This window comes from Micromys minutus, assembly GCF_963924665.1.
Source record: "Micromys minutus genome assembly, chromosome: 24".
NCBI classification, from domain to species: domain Eukaryota; kingdom Metazoa; phylum Chordata; class Mammalia; order Rodentia; family Muridae; genus Micromys; species Micromys minutus.
In genome coordinates, this window is record NC_137959.1 from 8,779,340 (window position 1) to 8,797,136 (window position 17,797).

At 53.7% G+C, this 17,797-nt stretch overlaps 2 protein-coding genes across 2 annotated transcripts; both read left to right on the forward strand.

The window, feature by feature from the left end:
• The first annotated feature begins 732 nt into the window (after positions 1–732).
• GIPC1 (GIPC PDZ domain containing family member 1) lies at positions 733–12,605 on the forward strand. The gene is made up of 7 exons (XM_080936590.1): positions 733–790; positions 8,808–9,128; positions 9,828–10,013; positions 10,108–10,288; positions 10,897–11,009; positions 11,729–11,810; positions 11,929–12,605. The coding sequence occupies exons 2-7, from the start codon at positions 8,841–8,843 to the stop codon at positions 12,078–12,080; spliced, it is 1,002 nt and encodes a 333-aa protein (XP_080792716.1). The 5' UTR covers positions 733–790; positions 8,808–8,840; the 3' UTR covers positions 12,081–12,605.
• A 1,786-nt stretch (positions 12,606–14,391) lies between these two features.
• Positions 14,392–17,317, forward strand: PTGER1 (prostaglandin E receptor 1; the record flags this gene model as incomplete). Its single annotated transcript, XM_080936988.1, has 2 exons — positions 14,392–16,637; positions 17,057–17,317. The coding sequence occupies exons 1-2, from the start codon at positions 15,687–15,689 to the stop codon at positions 17,315–17,317; spliced, it is 1,212 nt and encodes a 403-aa protein (XP_080793114.1). The 5' UTR covers positions 14,392–15,686.
• Positions 17,318–17,797: the final 480 nt, after the last annotated feature.

Consider the following 17,797-nt stretch of genomic DNA (forward strand, 5'->3'; position numbering starts at 1 on the left):
AAAAAGAAGGTGGCGAAACAGAGGCCATCTCCCTGACGGTAGAAGCCTGGACTGGTTGGTCACTAAAGTCGAGTGTTCTACTACTGTTCCGATATGTTCCGTACGGTGTTCTTAGACGATTCTGCCTGCGAAGTGCTCTGTGGCTCTCTGTGCAGCTTCGGAGCCTTAGCACACCCTGTATTTGACACTGAGTATACTCTGTCCTCGTGTCTGTAGAGATAGGACCGAGCCTGGTACCGGGCAGGGGCACTTAAATATTGAAAGACTGAATGAATGCGCGATCGCCTTTGTCTATTGTATAGAATGGAAGAGGCAGAGACACGCGGGACCCTCCCTATTCACTGTGGCCCACCCCCTGTAGTCAAAGCATCTTTCTGAGAGGGAAGCGAGGCTTGGGGCTGCCTTCCGGCCTCTCGCTGACCTCTCAAAAAGCGCGCTTTCCTGGCTACAGAGCTCAGTCCTGCCAACCCCGTCATCTGACTCTCACTGCCAGCTCCCCGCCCCGTGCACCCTCCCGCCCACCCGCGCAGCCCCACAATGGTTCAGCCCTCCGCCGTGTAGAGCGAGTAAGGTTGGACCACTGCTCGCACGACGGGGGGAGGCCGAGGCGCGGCGGAGGGATCCCTCCGGAGCGGTCCGACGGGAGGCGCCCATTGGCTGCGAGTGTGCTCGGCCGCCGCTGATTAGTCCGCTCCGGACGCCGGCCCCGCCCAAGTCCCGGAGGCCCAGGGAGAAGCCGGGCGGAGTTTCGAGAGGACCGAGCAGGGCGCACGGGGTGGCGGCGGCGCAGGTGAGTGTCCACCGCCCGGGGGGCGGCCTCCGGGGCATGGAGCCGTGGCGGTGGGGTGGAGCTGGCCGCGTCGGGATCCCAAACACCGACCCCTCCCTGCTGCCCGGACCTCCGGTCCGCCCCTGCTCTCTGCTCCCTGTTGGTGGTGGGTCAGTGTTCCCGACCCCCTCCCAGGCCTCTTCCCAAAGCCGCGGGGACACCGAGACCACCCAGGTCGGGATAACAGTAGCAACTGCAGCACTAGTTTGGTGACTCCCCCTCGCTAGCCCGTATCAGCGTTTCCTTGTCCAGCGCTTATGGTGCACAGCGTTGAATCAAAACACCCTCCTGGGAGGGGTTGTTAACTTGTTTTAGAAGTGAGGCACCAGTGCCAGAGAGGTGGAGTAACTTAGTCAAGGTCACACAGCTAGTAAGTGACTAGTAAACCCATGGGACTTAGGGACCCTAACCCTTTGAGTCCAGAAACTAGTTCCAGAGATCAGGTGTCCCTAGCCAGCCCCTGGACTCATCGCCCACTGCCGCCCCCATATTCACTACGGACCGCACCTGCTTGCTGGGTTTTGCTTTCCTCCCCGAGCCCACGGGTCACTAGACAGCTTCCAAGTGGCCCTCGTGTCCCTTCTCTGAGCTGGAGAGAGAAGGCCCAAAAACCTTGGGTCGCTTAACCCATTTCCTTTCCGCCCACCCTGTCCACTCTTCACTGAGAAGAGGAATGACAAAGTAGACAGGCTTGGTGTCCGGAGAGCCGGGCTACGGCGACGGCCAAGACCAGTCGAGCTGTGAATTCACGCCCCTCAGCCCCCGCCCCGGAAACATTGGAGAGATGAAACCTTCAGGATCCGGTTTTTCAGGAATGAATCAGAGGCCTCCTGCCCTCCTGCCCAACGCAGTACTGTGCTGGGGGTTAAGAGGGAGGGACGACCAGGGAGCAGGTGTGATGTCCCCTAAACCAGGCGTTATCTAAGCTCATGGAACAACCTCCTTCCCTGCTTCCTGCTTCCCCCACTTGGCTTTTCTGTGACTGCAGGGTTGCTGAGTTCCAGGCCCTTTTGGGATGAGAGTGCTGGACTCCGGAAATTCATCCAACCCACTTCCCTTCAGCTCTTTGCAGACAGACTAAAGAGATGCTCACATTTAGCTCTCTAGCACTGATGCTGTGGGGTTTGGGCCACAGGCTTTTGGGTATATACAACATTCATTCTACAGTTCAGCCCTCGTGGAACCCAAGGTTTCATACACACTAGGCCAGTGCCCTATGTCTGAACCACACACCCATCACCACTGGGCCTGGCAGGCGGTCTAGTGGGGAACAGGCAACCAGTTAACAGGGGCAGCCATTGCAGATCCTTGTAAGTGCTGAATGACCTCAGCATCACTGGGCTGGGGGTCCTGGAACAAAATAGCTTTTGCTGTGTGGAAGCCACATACACACACACATACACACACACACACACACACACACACACACACACACACACACACCGGGCAGAGCAAAGCGTCCAGTAGCTGACACAAGTAATAAAGCTGGAGAGTCGTTTGGCAGGAGTTGGCTGTGCCTGGTACACAGGACACTTATTTATTTATTTGTTTATTTATGGACTTTTTCTCCTATACTGTGGGATCCTTTGTCAGGTCTGATACATATGAATGTCACCATCTGGCTTGCGTCCTAAAATAGAGACGCACGTGCTGGAGAGCACTTGCTGAGAGTTTGATGCCCGGCACCCACATGGCGGTTCACAGCCACCTCTAACCGTACTTCCATCTTCTGACCTCTACAGGCACCGGGCACACAAACTGCACAGACAGATATGCAGCAAAGCCCTCACCCACATAGAAAGAAAGAAACCTTAAAACCAGAGTCATAAAGATAAATAACACCTGGGAGGTTGGAAGGTGAAATTTGTTGTCAGGATATGAGTTCATGGGCCTAAGTCCTGTAGATCACGGGAGCTGCTCCAGTGGGCTCCTGGAACTGGGGTGCTCCTGGCCAGGGCAAGGAAGATGTAATGGCTCTGGAGGTGTGGCTCAGCAGTACAGCCCCTGCCCAAAATCAGTCAGTGGGGGATGGGGGGGCTGTGGCTCGGCAGTGGAGTACCTTCCTTGCAGATAAAAGGTGCTAGTTTCTGTTTCCATCACTTGCAAATAATAACATTTCCTGGAGTGATGAGCTAAAGTACTGAACAGCCCGCATGCAGCATAGAATCCCAGAAGTACCCCCAAGAAATGTGAATCCTGCCAGATATTTTCAGATGCGGAAACTGGGGCCTCATGAAATTAAGCAGCTTGACTTAATCTATGCCATTGTTAAGTGGCAAGGGTGGGGCTTGAATCCAGGCCACCACACCACACCTCAGGTTCTTCAGTTCTAATTTATGAGCCATTCATCTTCCTCAGAACAAAACCATGCAGGGGCCATGTAGACCAAGGATGTAGATGGCATGGTAAAGTGCTTGCCGGCCTGAACTTGACAGTCAGAACCCACATGGAAGTGCCAAGCATGGTGACTTGCTGTTGTTACCCCAGCACTGGGGACATAAACAGGAAGACTTGTGGGGCTCATTGGCCAGTGGAGCTGTGGGGCTGGCCTAAGTGGAAAGCTCGGTCCCAAGAGAGACCCTGTCTCAAAAAGACAAAGTAGGGCTGAAGATGGGAGCTGTAACTTAGTGGTAGAGCCCTTGCCTAGCATATGGGATGTTCTGAGTTAAGCTGTCAGTGTGCACAGTGGTAGAACAGCTCAGCAAAGTAAAGCACCTGCTGCCAAGCCTGGGACCTGAGTTTGGTCCTGGGACCCACATGGTAGAAGGCAAGAACTGATTTTCACAATCTCTGCAAGCGCACTGTGGCAACACACATGCACACAAATATGATTTGGGTTTTTGGTGTTTTGTTTTGAGACAGGGTCTCACTTTGTGAGCTCTGGTTGTCTAAGAACTTGCTGTATTAATCAGTCTAGCTTCAGAGTAATAATTTTTTATGTGTATGGATGTGTCACCTGTATGCATGTCTGTGGACAAAAGAGGGCATCAGATCTTTCCTGCAGTTGCAGTTAGAGGCAGTTAGGAGCCACCATGTAGATGCTGAGATTCGAACCCAGGTCCTGTGGAAGAGTAAGTGGTTCTCTTTTTTTTCCTGTAAGATTTATTTATTATATATAAGTACACAATAGCTGTCTTCAGACACACCTGAAGAGGGCATCAGATCCTATTACATACAGATGGTTGTGAGCCACCATGTGGTTGCTGGGAATTGAACTCAGGACCTCTGGAAGAGCAGTCAATGCTCTTAACCATCTGTCCAGCTTCAGTAAACTTTTTAAGCAAACTAATGACACTTGGGGACTGACACCCAAGGTTGATCTCTAACCTCCGTAGGTACCTACACATCCATGAGTGAGCACTATAGGGGTTGAGATGTGGCTCACCAGTTGAGAGTGCTTACTGCTCTTCTAGAGGACCTGAATTTGGTTCCAGCAGCCAAGCTGGGCAGCTTCAATTTAGGGGATCTAGATAATGGGGTTCTGGCCTTTGCAGGCACCTGCAGTCAGATACTCATACCCACACACAGACTTAGGCCTGTACACATAATACAAAATTCAGTTTTTTAGACGGTGAGATGGCTCAATCGGTAAAGGCAGCTGCCACCAAAATTGATGACCTGAGTTTGACCTCCAGGACTCACATGATGGAGGGAAAGAAGTCAGCTTAGTAGTTCTCAGACTGATAGATATTCTGAGGTATGCATACATACGCATGGAGCAGATAAATGTAAACAAAATACTTAAGTTGATGAAAAAGAAAGCAGGTGGTTGTGCATGCCCTTAATCCCAGCACTCAGGAGGCAGATCAGCCTGCTCTACAGATCGAGTCCCAGAACAGCCTACACAGAGAAACCCTGTCTCAAAAACCAAAACAATAACACAATTAACAGGCAATTCACTAAAAAGCCAATCAAGAGCATTAAAAATGTACAGAAAGGCGCTGGGCGCCATTGATTATCCTAGAGTACAAAAGCAAACCGACAGGGAGAAGTTGGGCAGCGCCCCATGCTGGGAGCAGGTGAGGGTCGTGGAGTGGGGCATGTGGTCTGGAGAGATGGCCGGTCTTGGCTTTCCTGCTCAGCCACACAGGGCCCTCACTCCTCCACAGAGATGTGTCTGTGGGTGCTCTGTGCCAGCCAGTGTTCCACATACCGAAGGGTAGGCTCTAGTGACACAGATCTCTCCCTCAGCAGTGGGCAAAGACATAAAATAGCCACTTCAGCCAAAGGGTAAAGGAGGGCACTGGACAACCAGCCACTACAAAGACCAAGGGGCAGCTAGCTCTGGCCTGATTATCTGAGCAGCACGGAAGAGGCCCCAGTGGCTGAAGGGAGGAAGCGAAGGAAGAGCAAGCCCTATGGGTGTAAAGGACAGTGGGATGCCTGGGGGATCAGAGCAGAGAAGGAAGTGACAGGAGTGTGTTTATAGAGTCATTCTGGCTGCTGACTTGACAGGAAACTGGAGAGTAAGGAAGCCTGAAGACCCAGAAGCCACTTGTAGTGTAGGTGATTGGGATGGGACTGAACTCCAGTCAGAAGACTTGAGCAGAGAACCCTCTCGGGAAGATGTTTTCCAGACAACTGGGTGCCCCCCTTTTTTACTTAACATTTTCTAGGGACTAGAGAAATGGCTCAGCAGCTGAGAGTATGTCCTGTTCTGGAAGAGGACACCCTTTTACCTGAGAAAGCCCTCAGGAGGGACTCTGTAGAGCACAGGAAGTTACTAACACAGAGTTTGGTATAGAAGCTGAGGAAAAGGATCCGGAGTTCAAGGCAAGCCTCTGCTACTTAGTGTGACACTGCCTCAAAATAATAAATAAACTTAACTAGGTGTGACATATACCTGTGTTCCCAGCACTCAGGAGCATGAGGCGGACGGATCATAAGTTCAATATCGTCTATATCGCAAGCCAGCCTGAGCTATATGAGGCAGGTAGAGGAGAGAGGGTGAAATGTCTCTTAGGATAGGTGTCAAGGCCAAGGAACTTCCTCAGGGGATTGCAAATAAGGCACCCTTGAGAGAGCTTGAGGCTCCCCCCCTCCTTTGGACAAGTGACTTGAAAATGGAATCAGTGTCTAGGTGTGGTTCATGATTGTTTACCTAGTGTGAGGGAGGCCTAGTCCCTTGCTGGCACTACCAGAGAAGAAAAGTGCCTTCTCCCATCTCCCTCCCTCTCTCCCTCCTTCACTCCAACCACACCTTTCTAAGATGTGCTATGTGAAATACCTTACTACGGGGCCTTTGCTCTGTTCCCTGTCTACCTAGAACATGCTTATCCTGGAGGGATAATGTGTGGGAGACCAGGGAGGGAAAGTTCTAGAAATGGGACCAGGAATTTTCTGACACCAAACTTTGACTGCTACTGGGACACACATTGCGAGGTTCTGAAGTGTGTGGTCAGTACCACCTGGTTTATTGTAGCTCTTGTAAGTAAATCAGAAAAATAGCCTTCTTCCCAGAGACGGGGCAAAGCAGGGGGTTGGCTCAGCAGGCACCTGTGGGCTGAAATTACCCCATTTGCTGTCTTAATACCTACTATGCCTGCAGTGTGGTAAACATCCGACGTGATGCTTCTCATCAGGGCTGAGGCAGGAGGATCATTGGACCAGAAATTTAAGACTAATCTAGATAGTATAGCAAGACTCTGTCTAGAACAGTATAAAATGAAGCTGGGGTGGAGTGGGGAGGGGGGTAAATAAACCTTTAATCCCAGGACTTAGGAGGCAGAGGCAGGTAAGTCTGTGAGTCTGAGGCCAGCCTGGTCTACAAAGTGAGTTCCAGGACAGCCAGGGCTACACAGAGAAATCTTATCTTTAAAAATTAATTAATTATAAATAAATAAAAGAAGTGCATGACTATAGCAAGTATCACTCTCTAAATATGTTTGTTTGCTAGACAGAGGGGAAGAGGGAAAGAAGAGGGGAGGAACAGCTCAGAGACAGGTGCTGCTGCCCCAGGGCTGCCTGGCAGGGTCAGTGAGAGGCCTTGCCTCAAAGGACTAAGGTGGAGAGCGACTGGAGACACCATGTGCTTCCTTTGACCTGTGAGCACATGAGCACACACCCACACACAGTGGGCATACGCTGTGCACACACATACTAAAAGAGAAATGAACATGGTCGCCCATGCTTTTTGGTGGGTGCTGGAGGCTGGGGACAGGATTTCTCTATGTAGCTCTGGCTGTTGGAGTCATGAAAGGCCAGGCTGGCCTTGAAGTCAGAGCTCCACCTGCCTCTACCTTCCAAGTACTGAGATTTGACCCGCAGGTAGCAAGCTTGGTGCTGGAGCAGCAGCTGAGAGCTTACATTTTATTCAGAAGCATCAGAGACAGACTGACTGACCAGGCCTGCAGTGAGCTTTTGACACCTCCAAGCCTACTCTAATGACAGATTTCTCCAGTGTGTTAAGTAGGAAGTCCATGAGCCTGCCGAGTGGGGGGCTTTCTCTTTCAGACCCCCACAACTTCTGTCATCAAAGCCGATCACTCTGTCAGGGGCAATACTGCTCTAGAGGATTCCGCCCCAGTGAGGGTGCGTCGCATGCCTCTTCCTCCTAGAACTCACGGGCAGAAGTAGTCATCTGCCAAGGGGTGTGGCAGGGACCATGCACTTTGTGCTTTGAGGGAGAGACTCAGAAGGGTTTTGTTTCCTCTTTGTGGCCAGGTGTGTATGGAAGCTGGAAGACAACCTCAGGTGTCCCTCCTCAGGAGCTGTCCACTCTAGGGTGTTTTTCATTGCATTTGTGTGTGTGTAGGTACACATAGCCCAGTGCACATGTAAAGGTTAGACGACAGCTTGCAAGAGTAGGAGCTCTCCTTCCACGTGCCCAGGTAATGGAACTCAGGCCAGCAGGGGTGTTGGCAAATTACTTTTACCCACCAAGCCATCTTGCCAGCCTCCCACCTTGCTTTTTGAGCCCCAGGGATCCTCCTCTCCCCAGCTCTGGGCTTACAAGTGCATCTTACCACATCTGGGTTTTACAGAGACCACATCCAAACTCAGGGCTTTCGCACATAGCATTAATGGCTGCAGCTGATAGAAAAATGAGAAGAAGCTGGGTGTGGTGGTTTCCATCCGTCTTCCAGCACTTGAGAAGCTGAGGCAGGAGTTTGTGAGTTCTAGGCCAGCCTGGACTACAGAGTGAGGGTCTTCTCAGAAACGAAAAGCAAAGAAAAAAGTCAGCACTTTCTCCTCCCTTCAGCTCAAGTGGGTGTGGTTAGAGCAGGAGGCACCAAGGGCCTAAGGAATGAGGATTGAGAGAAGCCACAGCAGGTGGTGTGGGGCTGTGATAGGTTGTGTGTTGTGATTGTTACTGTGCAATATCTCCATGTCAGCTCTGTGTGCCTACATTGACTCCATTGTACACAGAAAATACTTGGGCATGGCAGATGTGCTGCTCTGTCCCTGTAGTCCCACCTACTCTGAAGTCTGAGGCAGGAGGATTGCAAGTTCAAGGATAGCCTGAGCAACTGAGAGATAACTGCTTCAAGATGAAAAGAAGCAGTCGAGGCACGTAACTTGGGTCCACATGTACAAGTCCAGAGTCAAACCCCAGTAGGGAAGGAGGGAGAGTTGGATGATTCAGGGAGAGCTGAACCCATGCTGAACATGGACAGATTCTTTTGTTGTTACTCTTTATGTTTAAATACAGCAGAACAAGAGTTTTCATAGCTTTAGGTGTGTAGAGCTGATTCCAGTGTGTGTGAGGAGCTCTGGACGAGTGTCAGCCAAGCAGGGGCGGTAAAAGCCTCAGCAGAATGCAAATACAACTTTATATAGGCGGCAGCGTTCTAGAGGTGTCTGGCACCCTGTGCTTAGATGCCTGAGGACATCTTCAGCCATGATGGTGCTCCATTGTGTAGCACTAGACTAGCCTGCACCAGAACCATGTTGGTTGGTGTTGATACCATGTGGTGGTGGTGACGGGAGGCTCCCAAGGCTAGTACTCAGAGAATGAAGCCCGATTCCCTTTCTGCAGGTCTCCTGGCCGAGTCCCCACTTCTGGCTTCTCATGCCACTGGGACTGGGGCGAAGGAAAAAAGCGCCACCTCTGGTGGAAAATGAGGAAGCGGAGCCAAGCCGGAGTGGGCTGGGCGTCGGGGAGCCTGGGCCCCTGGGTGGAAGCGGAGCAGGGGAATCCCAGATGGGCTTGCCCCCACCTCCTGCTGCGCTCCGGCCTCGTCTCGTGTTCCATACCCAACTGGCCCACGGCAGCCCCACGGGCCGCATCGAGGGCTTCACTAATGTCAAGGAGCTGTACGGCAAGATCGCTGAGGCCTTCCGACTGCCAGCTGCTGAGGTACCAGTGGGACCTAGGTCCCTTAAGAGCAAGCCACAGGCCTGAGCATGTGTCCTTGTGAGCTGGGGCTCATTTCCTTGCTGGCCAGCAGCCCTTGATCTAGGAGGCGTGGCTATAGGACGATACTGAGTTCCTATCGGACCTTGAGAGACTTGTACCCTAGTAGGTATGGGGCTTTCCCAACAGGCCTTACGAAGCTTGTAATCAAGTAGTTTGTGGGTCTGGGATACTGATTTCCCATCAGGTCTGAAGTAGCCTGTGTCTTGGTAGGTTGTGGAGGATTGACGGCCACCAGTGATAGCTCGGTTTCCATGAGACATTGGGAGGCTTGTGCCCCCAAACATTGTGGGAGCTGGAGGTCAGGAGCAGCTTCTGTTTCTCCATGATGTCCTGGAAACATGACTCCAAGCTAGAAGCTGAGAAGCCGCAGGGAGGGCAACAGTGGGACTGAGATTCAAGTGGAGACAGGTTTGAAGGCTGGGTGGGAGTCTAGACTCCATTCCTCAGTAAGTACTGAGTGCTCACTGTATGTCAAGCTAGCTCTGAGTTCCTACCAGGACAGAAACTCTACTGGTAGCATTTGATGTACCTACCAGTGGACCTCTCCTTGGCTCTAGGCGTCACCAGTCCTTAGGACAGGGGTGTGCTAGGAGAGGGGACCCAGGGAGGGAGGAATGAGCATCTTCCCCACCTCTGCAGGTGATGTTCTGCACCCTCAACACCCATAAAGTGGATATGGACAAGCTCCTGGGGGGCCAGATCGGGCTGGAGGACTTCATCTTCGCCCACGTCAAGGGGCAGCGCAAAGAGGTGGAAGTATTCAAATCTGAGGAGGCTCTGGGACTCACCATCACCGACAACGGGGCTGGCTATGCCTTCATTAAGGTGCCCGGGTGGGTGGCACACCCTTAGTCAGTGGTTAGGGTCTGTAATGGGACCTAGAGTGGAGCTTCCGGGGTTGATGCCTGCCCCTCCACAGCGCATCAAGGAAGGCAGTGTGATTGACAACATCCAGCTCATCAGCGTGGGTGACATGATTGAAGCCATCAACGGGCAGAGCCTGCTGGGCTGTCGGCATTACGAGGTTGCCAGGCTCCTCAAGGAGCTGCCCCGAGGCCGCACCTTCACCCTCAAACTCACAGAGCCTCGAAAGGCCTTTGGTGAGCCATCCTTGCACCCTGGACTACCCACTAGGCTGACCTTGAGCTCTTAAGAAATACAGATTGCAGTCCTGGGAACCACCAGCAGGTGGTACCCAAGCCTGCATTGAAAAGTGGGAACAGCCCCACCCTACCCTAGAACTGAGTGCTGGCTGACAGCCCAGCCTGAAGGAAGTTGTCCCCACACCCGACTTCCAGGAGCCGTTAGCCCAGCCAAGGGCCCCCAACCCTGGCCAGCCCCTCAGCCTGGAGAAGTGAGGCTTGGCTGCTTTGCACAGCTCCTGTGCCCTGCCCCCATTTCTACCTGGCTTCAGTAACTCTCAGGAATGGGCCTGAGGCGCCCCTGGTGTGGGTGGAAATGGCTGATCTGGGAGTCAGCAGCTATGCTATCCCTTCTTACCCCTCCTTCGGATAGAAGCTACTCTCCAGGCTCTCTCCAGTTTCTTCTATATCTGACCCCCAGCTGCCCCTCACTATCCACGCAAAGTCCCTCCTTCCTGGAACTCAGCAGAACTTGGAGATGGTGAGAGGTGGCTGTGTAAAGTCTAGGTACCTAAGTACTGTGTTCACCGTATGCTGAATTTTCCCACTACCTTTACCTCCCACAGATATGATCAGCCAGCGTTCAGCAAGTAGTCACCCTGGTTCAGGCCCACAACTGGGCACTGGCCGAGGGACCCTCCGGCTCCGATCCCGGGGTCCTGCCACAGTGGAGGATCTGGTGAGTGAGCCACCCTGGGCCGGTAACAGCATTGTAATTATGTGAAAGATGTGTGGGAAAAAAATCTGCTTATACCTATTCTTCCCCCCTTTGGGACCTACTGTGTCTGTCAAGCTTTGGGTCTACTTCCTATAGAGCAAGGGTCAGTAACTTCTTGTCAGAGTGGACATTAGTGATGCAGACAAAGAGCACAGCCCGGCATGGACTTTCAGGCAGGAGGGTTCACATTCAAGGGCAGCTCAAGTCATAAAACCTTGTCACCAAGGTCTTAAATGAATATATATGAAAGCCAGCCCAGTGTGATATGCACCTGTAATCCTAGCTACCTGGGAAGCTAAGATAGAAATCATGTTCAAAGCCAGTTTGGGCAACGTAGAATATGTCTCAGTATGAGGATAATAATTTCTGGATGTTGGGACTTAGATGGCTTAGCAATTCAGAGCATGCGTGGCTCTTGCAGACCACCCAAGTTCAGTTCCAAGTACCCATACTGGGTGGCTTACAGTCACCTGTTAACTCCAGTTCCGGAGCTCCAGTGCTCTCTCTGACCCCACAGGGAAGGGCATATGCACAGGCAAAGCAACCCTCTACAGTAAATAAAGGACAGTTGCCCATTGTGAGGCCCCGCGCGCCATCCCCAGTGCTGCGGGCACTCAGTGTGTGTCACAGCTCTGACATCTGTTGACATTGTTGTGCTGTCTTGTCCCCACCCTCCACAGCCGTCAGCTTTTGAGGAAAAGGCCATTGAAAAGGTGGATGACTTGCTAGAGAGCTACATGGGGATCAGAGACACAGAACTGGGTGAGTGGAGTACCCATGCCTGGAAGGTGGGAGCAGGCTTCCAGGTCCCACCCAGGCTGAGTTGAGCATCTCTGCCCCTTGTGCCATCTGTGCCTCCATCTTTTCTCCTCCCTGACAGCTGCCACTATGGTGGAGCTGGGAAAAGACAAAAGGAACCCAGACGAACTGGCAGAAGCTCTGGATGAACGGCTCGGTGACTTTGCATTCCCAGATGAATTCGTCTTTGATGTCTGGGGAGCCATCGGGGATGCCAAGGTTGGCCGCTACTAAGACTGGACCTGGAGCTGGAGAAAACCTGGCTTGGCCCGGTTGGGGTTTCCAGACAGGAGCCACAGCCAAGACCTGGGCATACAGCCTAGGCCCATAACTCAGCAACCTGGGAATGATGTGGGGTGCAAGTGCCCTGTGGTCCTGGCCCCGCTCCAATCAGTACCACCACGGTGCCCAGCCTGGTTGGGGTCCCCGGCCAACCCCTGCCGGGTTCCCCACCTACCTCAATAGAGTAAGCGCATGGGGAGGGACCAACACACTGAGCAGCCACCTCTGTTCCCAACACTTCCCAACATCAGCTGGCAGCAGCCCCTTCTATCCTCCCTGGGCCCCAACTCTTCTGGGCCATGACCTCCTACTTTACTTTTGCTTTGTTTTTTTGTTTTTTTGTTTTTTTTTTTTTTCAAGACAGAGTCACTATGTAGCCCTGGCTGTCCTGGAACTCATTCTGTAGACCAGGCTGGCCTTGAACTCACAGAGATCCACCTGCATCTGCATTCACAGTGCTGGGATTAAAGGTGTGCGTCACCACCCCTGGCTCTTCCTGCTTTCTTGACACCAGAAATGCAGAAAGGCAATAAATAATGCCTTCCCTTCAGCACCTCCCACTGAGAGGAGCCCCCTCAGTTGTGCTGTTACCTCCCATTTGAGTGGACACTGCTGTGAGCCCTGGTTCCTTGTCTTCTCCTTTAGACAATGAAGAGGAAGGGATGAGGGAGGCTGTGGGCCCTTGTATCCACATACACTCCCTTGGATATAGAGATTTTACTCTGGGAGCTGTTTGGCTCTGGGGTGGGAGGGGTGGCCAGGGAAAGAATGCAGCAGCTGAAATCTATCTCCTGAATTCCAAATTGAATTAGGAGTTGGCTGCCCCACTGCCCCCTCCCACTGGCTGGAGGCCGTCAGACTTCCAGGCAGTGCTGGAGTTTCTGGCTTGCTTGGGGTTCAAACCTGGATCCCACTCTCCAAGGCCTCACATGTGCTCCTCTTGTGTGAGAAGACTGCACCTAACCCCTCTGTGTGGCAGCAAGGCCTGTTGCTGTTACAGCACCCACACAGTGGTTGTAATCGGGACACAGGCATCACAGAGATATAAACCTGCCAAGCTTGTTTTGACACTCCATTTTATCCTAGGATTTAGGGAGCTCAAGGAAAGGGTGGGGTGGCCAGACTTGGGGAGAAGGGAGGCAGTTAGAACAAGGGGAGCCAGGCCAGAGGTCTCTCTAGCACCCAGTAGGAATGTTTGGAGGTGAGCCCAGCATAGATGCTGCAGGATCCCTGGTACAGAGATGAGTATCCTGTAATCGGGACAGAAGCCCTGCAGAGGGCTACTTGCCATCCCTGTTCACAGGCCTGTATTCAGTGCTGACGGTGGAACCCGTGGCTTCATATATGCTAACGATGCACTCTCTCACTGAACTGCACCCCAGGTCCTATACTGGGGTCTTGCATGTCTGCTGGGAGCAGCTGGGATTGTGTGGCTTTGTTGAGAGGCTGGAACCATATGTAGTGAATGTAGGCATATGTAGGCAGGTTGAACCGGAACTGGGACTACTGTGGACAAGCCTTGGGTCCTCTGAGTTTTAAGCTGTTTTCAGTGTGTGCATGGGTCTCGGGTGTATTCTTGTTGGGGCGGTGGATAAACAACCAGGCCTTAGCGATGTGATTATGTGTTCAGGACAAGTTCTCAGGGTCCATGGGCATTGGTTTGAGGGGAACTACATCAGGAGGTATGCTCTGGGGCTGGGAACAGACTTAAAATGCCAGTGAGATTTACACCCAGTGCTGAGGTATGGGCAAGCAGCAGTTTCAAGTGGTCCGTATCAGGGACAGAAATTGGAGTCAGCAGTGATTAGTGCTGTCCAGTGTTTACTTCCCATTATGGCTGACCTGACAGTGGCTGCACATACCCCTTTCAAGATATAAGATGAGGCGTAGCTATAGGTGCAGGGCTAGAAAGACTCAGGTGCCCTATGAATTGCCTACCTCCCCCTAAGGCAGGATGCAGATGATAGCCTGGCTCCCCACAGCCATTTAGACCCCATCCTTTCTCCCCCTTGCCCTGCTCTAGGCTGCCCAACTGTGACAACCATAAAGGTGAGGGTAGGAGGCATTGCTAGCTCCCATCCCACCCAGGCAACTAACCCCCAAACCCTCAAGCCCAATGAGAACAACCCCCACACACACACACTCACCCCCACCCCTCACGGGAGCTCAACAGCCCTCCCAGCTCGCCCTAGGCGATGCTCACATTTTCCAGTGTTTAGATTTTATCTGCTTTATTAATGAGGCGGGCAAGAGGCCCGGGTGAGGGTGTGGGGGTTTGCTCCTGCCCCGCTGAGAGGAGGGGGTCACAAACCAAACCAATTCAGAGGACCTCAGTGCTTGGCGGGAAGGAGCTGGGCCCAGTTGCCCTGACCGTTGCCAGCAGTAGAGGTTTTGCCCACTCAAGGCTCCCAGCCCCAGAGGGCAGACATGCATGGGGTGGAGCAGCCCCTGGAGGCCAGTGGAGTGCGGGTGGAGGCGGCACGGAGCTGAGGAGCCGCCCCAGGAAGAGGGAGCGGCCTGCCGGGAGCCAGGGAGTAGCTGGAGCGGGCAGCAGAAGCCAAGTTCCAGGCCATGGGGACCCTGCATCCTGAGCAGTACTGGGTAAGAAGCTGGGACATGGTGGATGGCAAGTCAGAGAAGGGTAGCTACAGCCATCCTGCTGTCTTCCGGCTCTCAGCCTAGGCTGTCCATCTCTCAACTAGAGAATGAAGGACAAGCCAGAGGCTGGTTCAAATAGAGGCATGGGATGGGCATCAGAATGAGGCAATGCCAAACTGGTGAGAGATTGCCATGGACACAGAGGGCAAAAGAGATGGTATTCTGAAAAAGGTGGGCTCATGGGGTCTGAGAGCACTTTCGAGATGAGAGGTGGGTTCGTGGCAGCAGAGGTCTGTGGGGACAGAGAGGATCACGGAGACCAGATGTGGCTTGGGGCCCAGGAATGGCGGGTCTGTAGGTGTAGAGACAGGTTGTTTGGGGAAGAGATGTAACTGCAGATTGAGTCAGTCTCTGGAGACAGGCACACAGCCATTGGTAGAGATGAACTATAGTGGTGGAGGTGTCGGGACACAGATATCAAGGACAGAGTTAAAAGGTGACCAAAGCTGGTCATGGTGGTGTGAGCCTTCAATCCCAAGACACAGGAGGCATAGGCGGGTGAATCTTTTGAGTTTAAGGTTAGCCTGGCCAGTTCCAGGGCAAGCCAAGGAGACTTCTGAAAAGAGAAGTGGGCAGTGGACATGAAGGATGAAACTGGGACTAGAAGTGGGCGAGGGTCTATTCCATGGAGTCATGGACCAGAGAACTGATGAGGTGGAAACCAGGAAGGGGGTGGGATGGAGATGAGGACAGATACCGGGGACCTATGCCAGGTCAGTCAAGACCTCCAGCAGATGTGAGGACAGAGTGAAGTCAGGCGCAAGAGATGGGGACAGTGACAGGTGAAGAAGGATCCGAAACGGAGCAGCCAGGGTCATGTGGCTGTGCCCAGAGCACACAGAAGGGTGAGACCCTACCTTACTGTGCCCTCTTACCCACGCAGCCCTCTTGGCCACTGATATGAGCCCCTACGGGCTCAACCTGAGCCTAGCGGATGAGGCAACAACGTGTGCAACACCCAGGGTCCCCAATACATCCGTGGTGCTGCCAACGGGCGACAACGGCACATCGCCAGCGCTGCCTATCTTCTCCATGACCCTGGGTGCTGTGTCCAACGTGCTGGCGCTGGCGCTGCTGGCCCAGGTAGCAGGACGATTGCGGCGCCGCCGCTCGGCTGCCACCTTCCTGTTGTTCGTCGCCAGCCTGCTTGCCATCGACCTAGCAGGCCATGTGATCCCGGGCGCCCTGGTGCTTCGCCTGTATACTTCAGGACGAGCGCCTGCTGGCGGGGCCTGTCATTTCCTGGGCGGCTGCATGGTCTTCTTCGGCCTGTGCCCACTTTTGCTTGGCTGTGGCATGGCCGTGGAGCGCTGCGTGGGTGTCACGCAGCCGCTGATCCACGCGGCGCGCGTGTCCGTGGCCCGCGCACGCCTGGCACTAGCGGTGTTGGCTGCCATGGCTTTGGCAGTGGCACTGCTGCCACTAGTGCACGTGGGTCGTTACGAGCTACAGTACCCTGGCACCTGGTGTTTCATTAGCCTTGGGCCTCGTGGAGGTTGGCGCCAGGCGTTGCTTGCCGGCCTCTTCGCCGGCCTTGGCCTGGCCGCGCTCCTTGCGGCACTAGTGTGCAATACGCTCAGCGGCCTGGCGCTCCTCCGTGCCCGCTGGAGGCGGCGTCGCTCTCAACGTTTCCGAGAGACCGCAGGTCCTGATGATCGCCGGCGCTGGGGGTCCCGTGGACCCCGCTTGGCCTCCGCCTCGTCTGCCTCATCCATCACTTCAGCCACAGCCACCCTTCGCAGCTCTCGGGGCGGCGGCTCCGCGCGCAGGGTTCACGCACACGACGTGGAAATGGTGGGCCAGCTCGTGGGAATCATGGTGGTGTCGTGCATCTGCTGGAGCCCCCTGCTGGTGAGGGGCGCAGTCGCTCCTCAAGCCAAACTTTCTGCTCTCTCTTGGACTCTGCCCTGAAGACCCTGCCTGCAAAGCCTGCCCCTCTGCTATCCAGGACTCTTACCTTCCGTCTCTTTGGGATCTCTGTAAATAGTCTCACTCACTCAAGCTTTTCAGACTATTTTCTACGCTCCTCCGTTCCATCCATCCATAGCCTTCTTCCTTCCCAGCTTTTTGAGCTTTCTTGAGTCCTATGTGTGTTGGGATACTGGGTCTTCTCTAAGCAGACTCTCCGCAGTCACTGATGACCTTTGCTTAATCACTGTCCTTCCCACACAGATCCTATTTGCCCTGCATGGCTCGTCCCGGCATCCTGACCTTCCACCTCACCCCTTCTCTCCCACCGGCCCCACTGCTCACACCTGCTTTTCTCGCAGGTGTTGGTGGTACTGGCCATCGGGGGCTGGAACTCTAACTCCCTGCAGAGGCCGCTCTTTCTGGCTGTACGCCTCGCATCGTGGAACCAGATCCTGGACCCATGGGTGTACATCCTGCTGCGCCAGGCCATGCTTCGTCAACTGCTTCGCCTCCTGAGGGTCAGTGCCAAGGGTGGTCCAACGGAGCTGGGCCTAACCAAGAGTGCCTGGGAGGCCAGTTCACTGCGTAGCTCCCGGCACAGTGGCTTCAGCCACTTCTGAATGTGCCCAGAAGCTAAGCCAAACTATTCTGGGCAGGGCTCAAGGGCATAAAGTCTCAAACTCAGTGTGCCTAGGGCGCTGCGTCCTGTGGGTCCACAACACTGTCACCGCACAGGGGCGAAAGAGGCTCCATTGGGGACGAGTACAGTTCTAACGTTGGTCATGCGATGGCACAGATACATTCACCAGAAGTGGGATTCACCAGGCCAGCAGCTTGAAGAGCATGCGCACAACGCTGCAACCGTAGTTCTAAGATTGGGGCTCTCCTCGAGTAGAGCAAACTTTTGGATTCACTTCCCATTTCTGTCGTCACCACAATAGTTCATTTTGGTCCCTAACTATCCCAAGAACAACCCTTAAAACCCCAGTGCTCCTCAGCACACCCCTGAGCCCAATACTGCATGTTCTCATCTTGACCTTTCAAGTGAGCCCTGCAGGTCCTGCCCCCGAGTCTGCCTTGCCTCTGTCACCTGCTCCAAG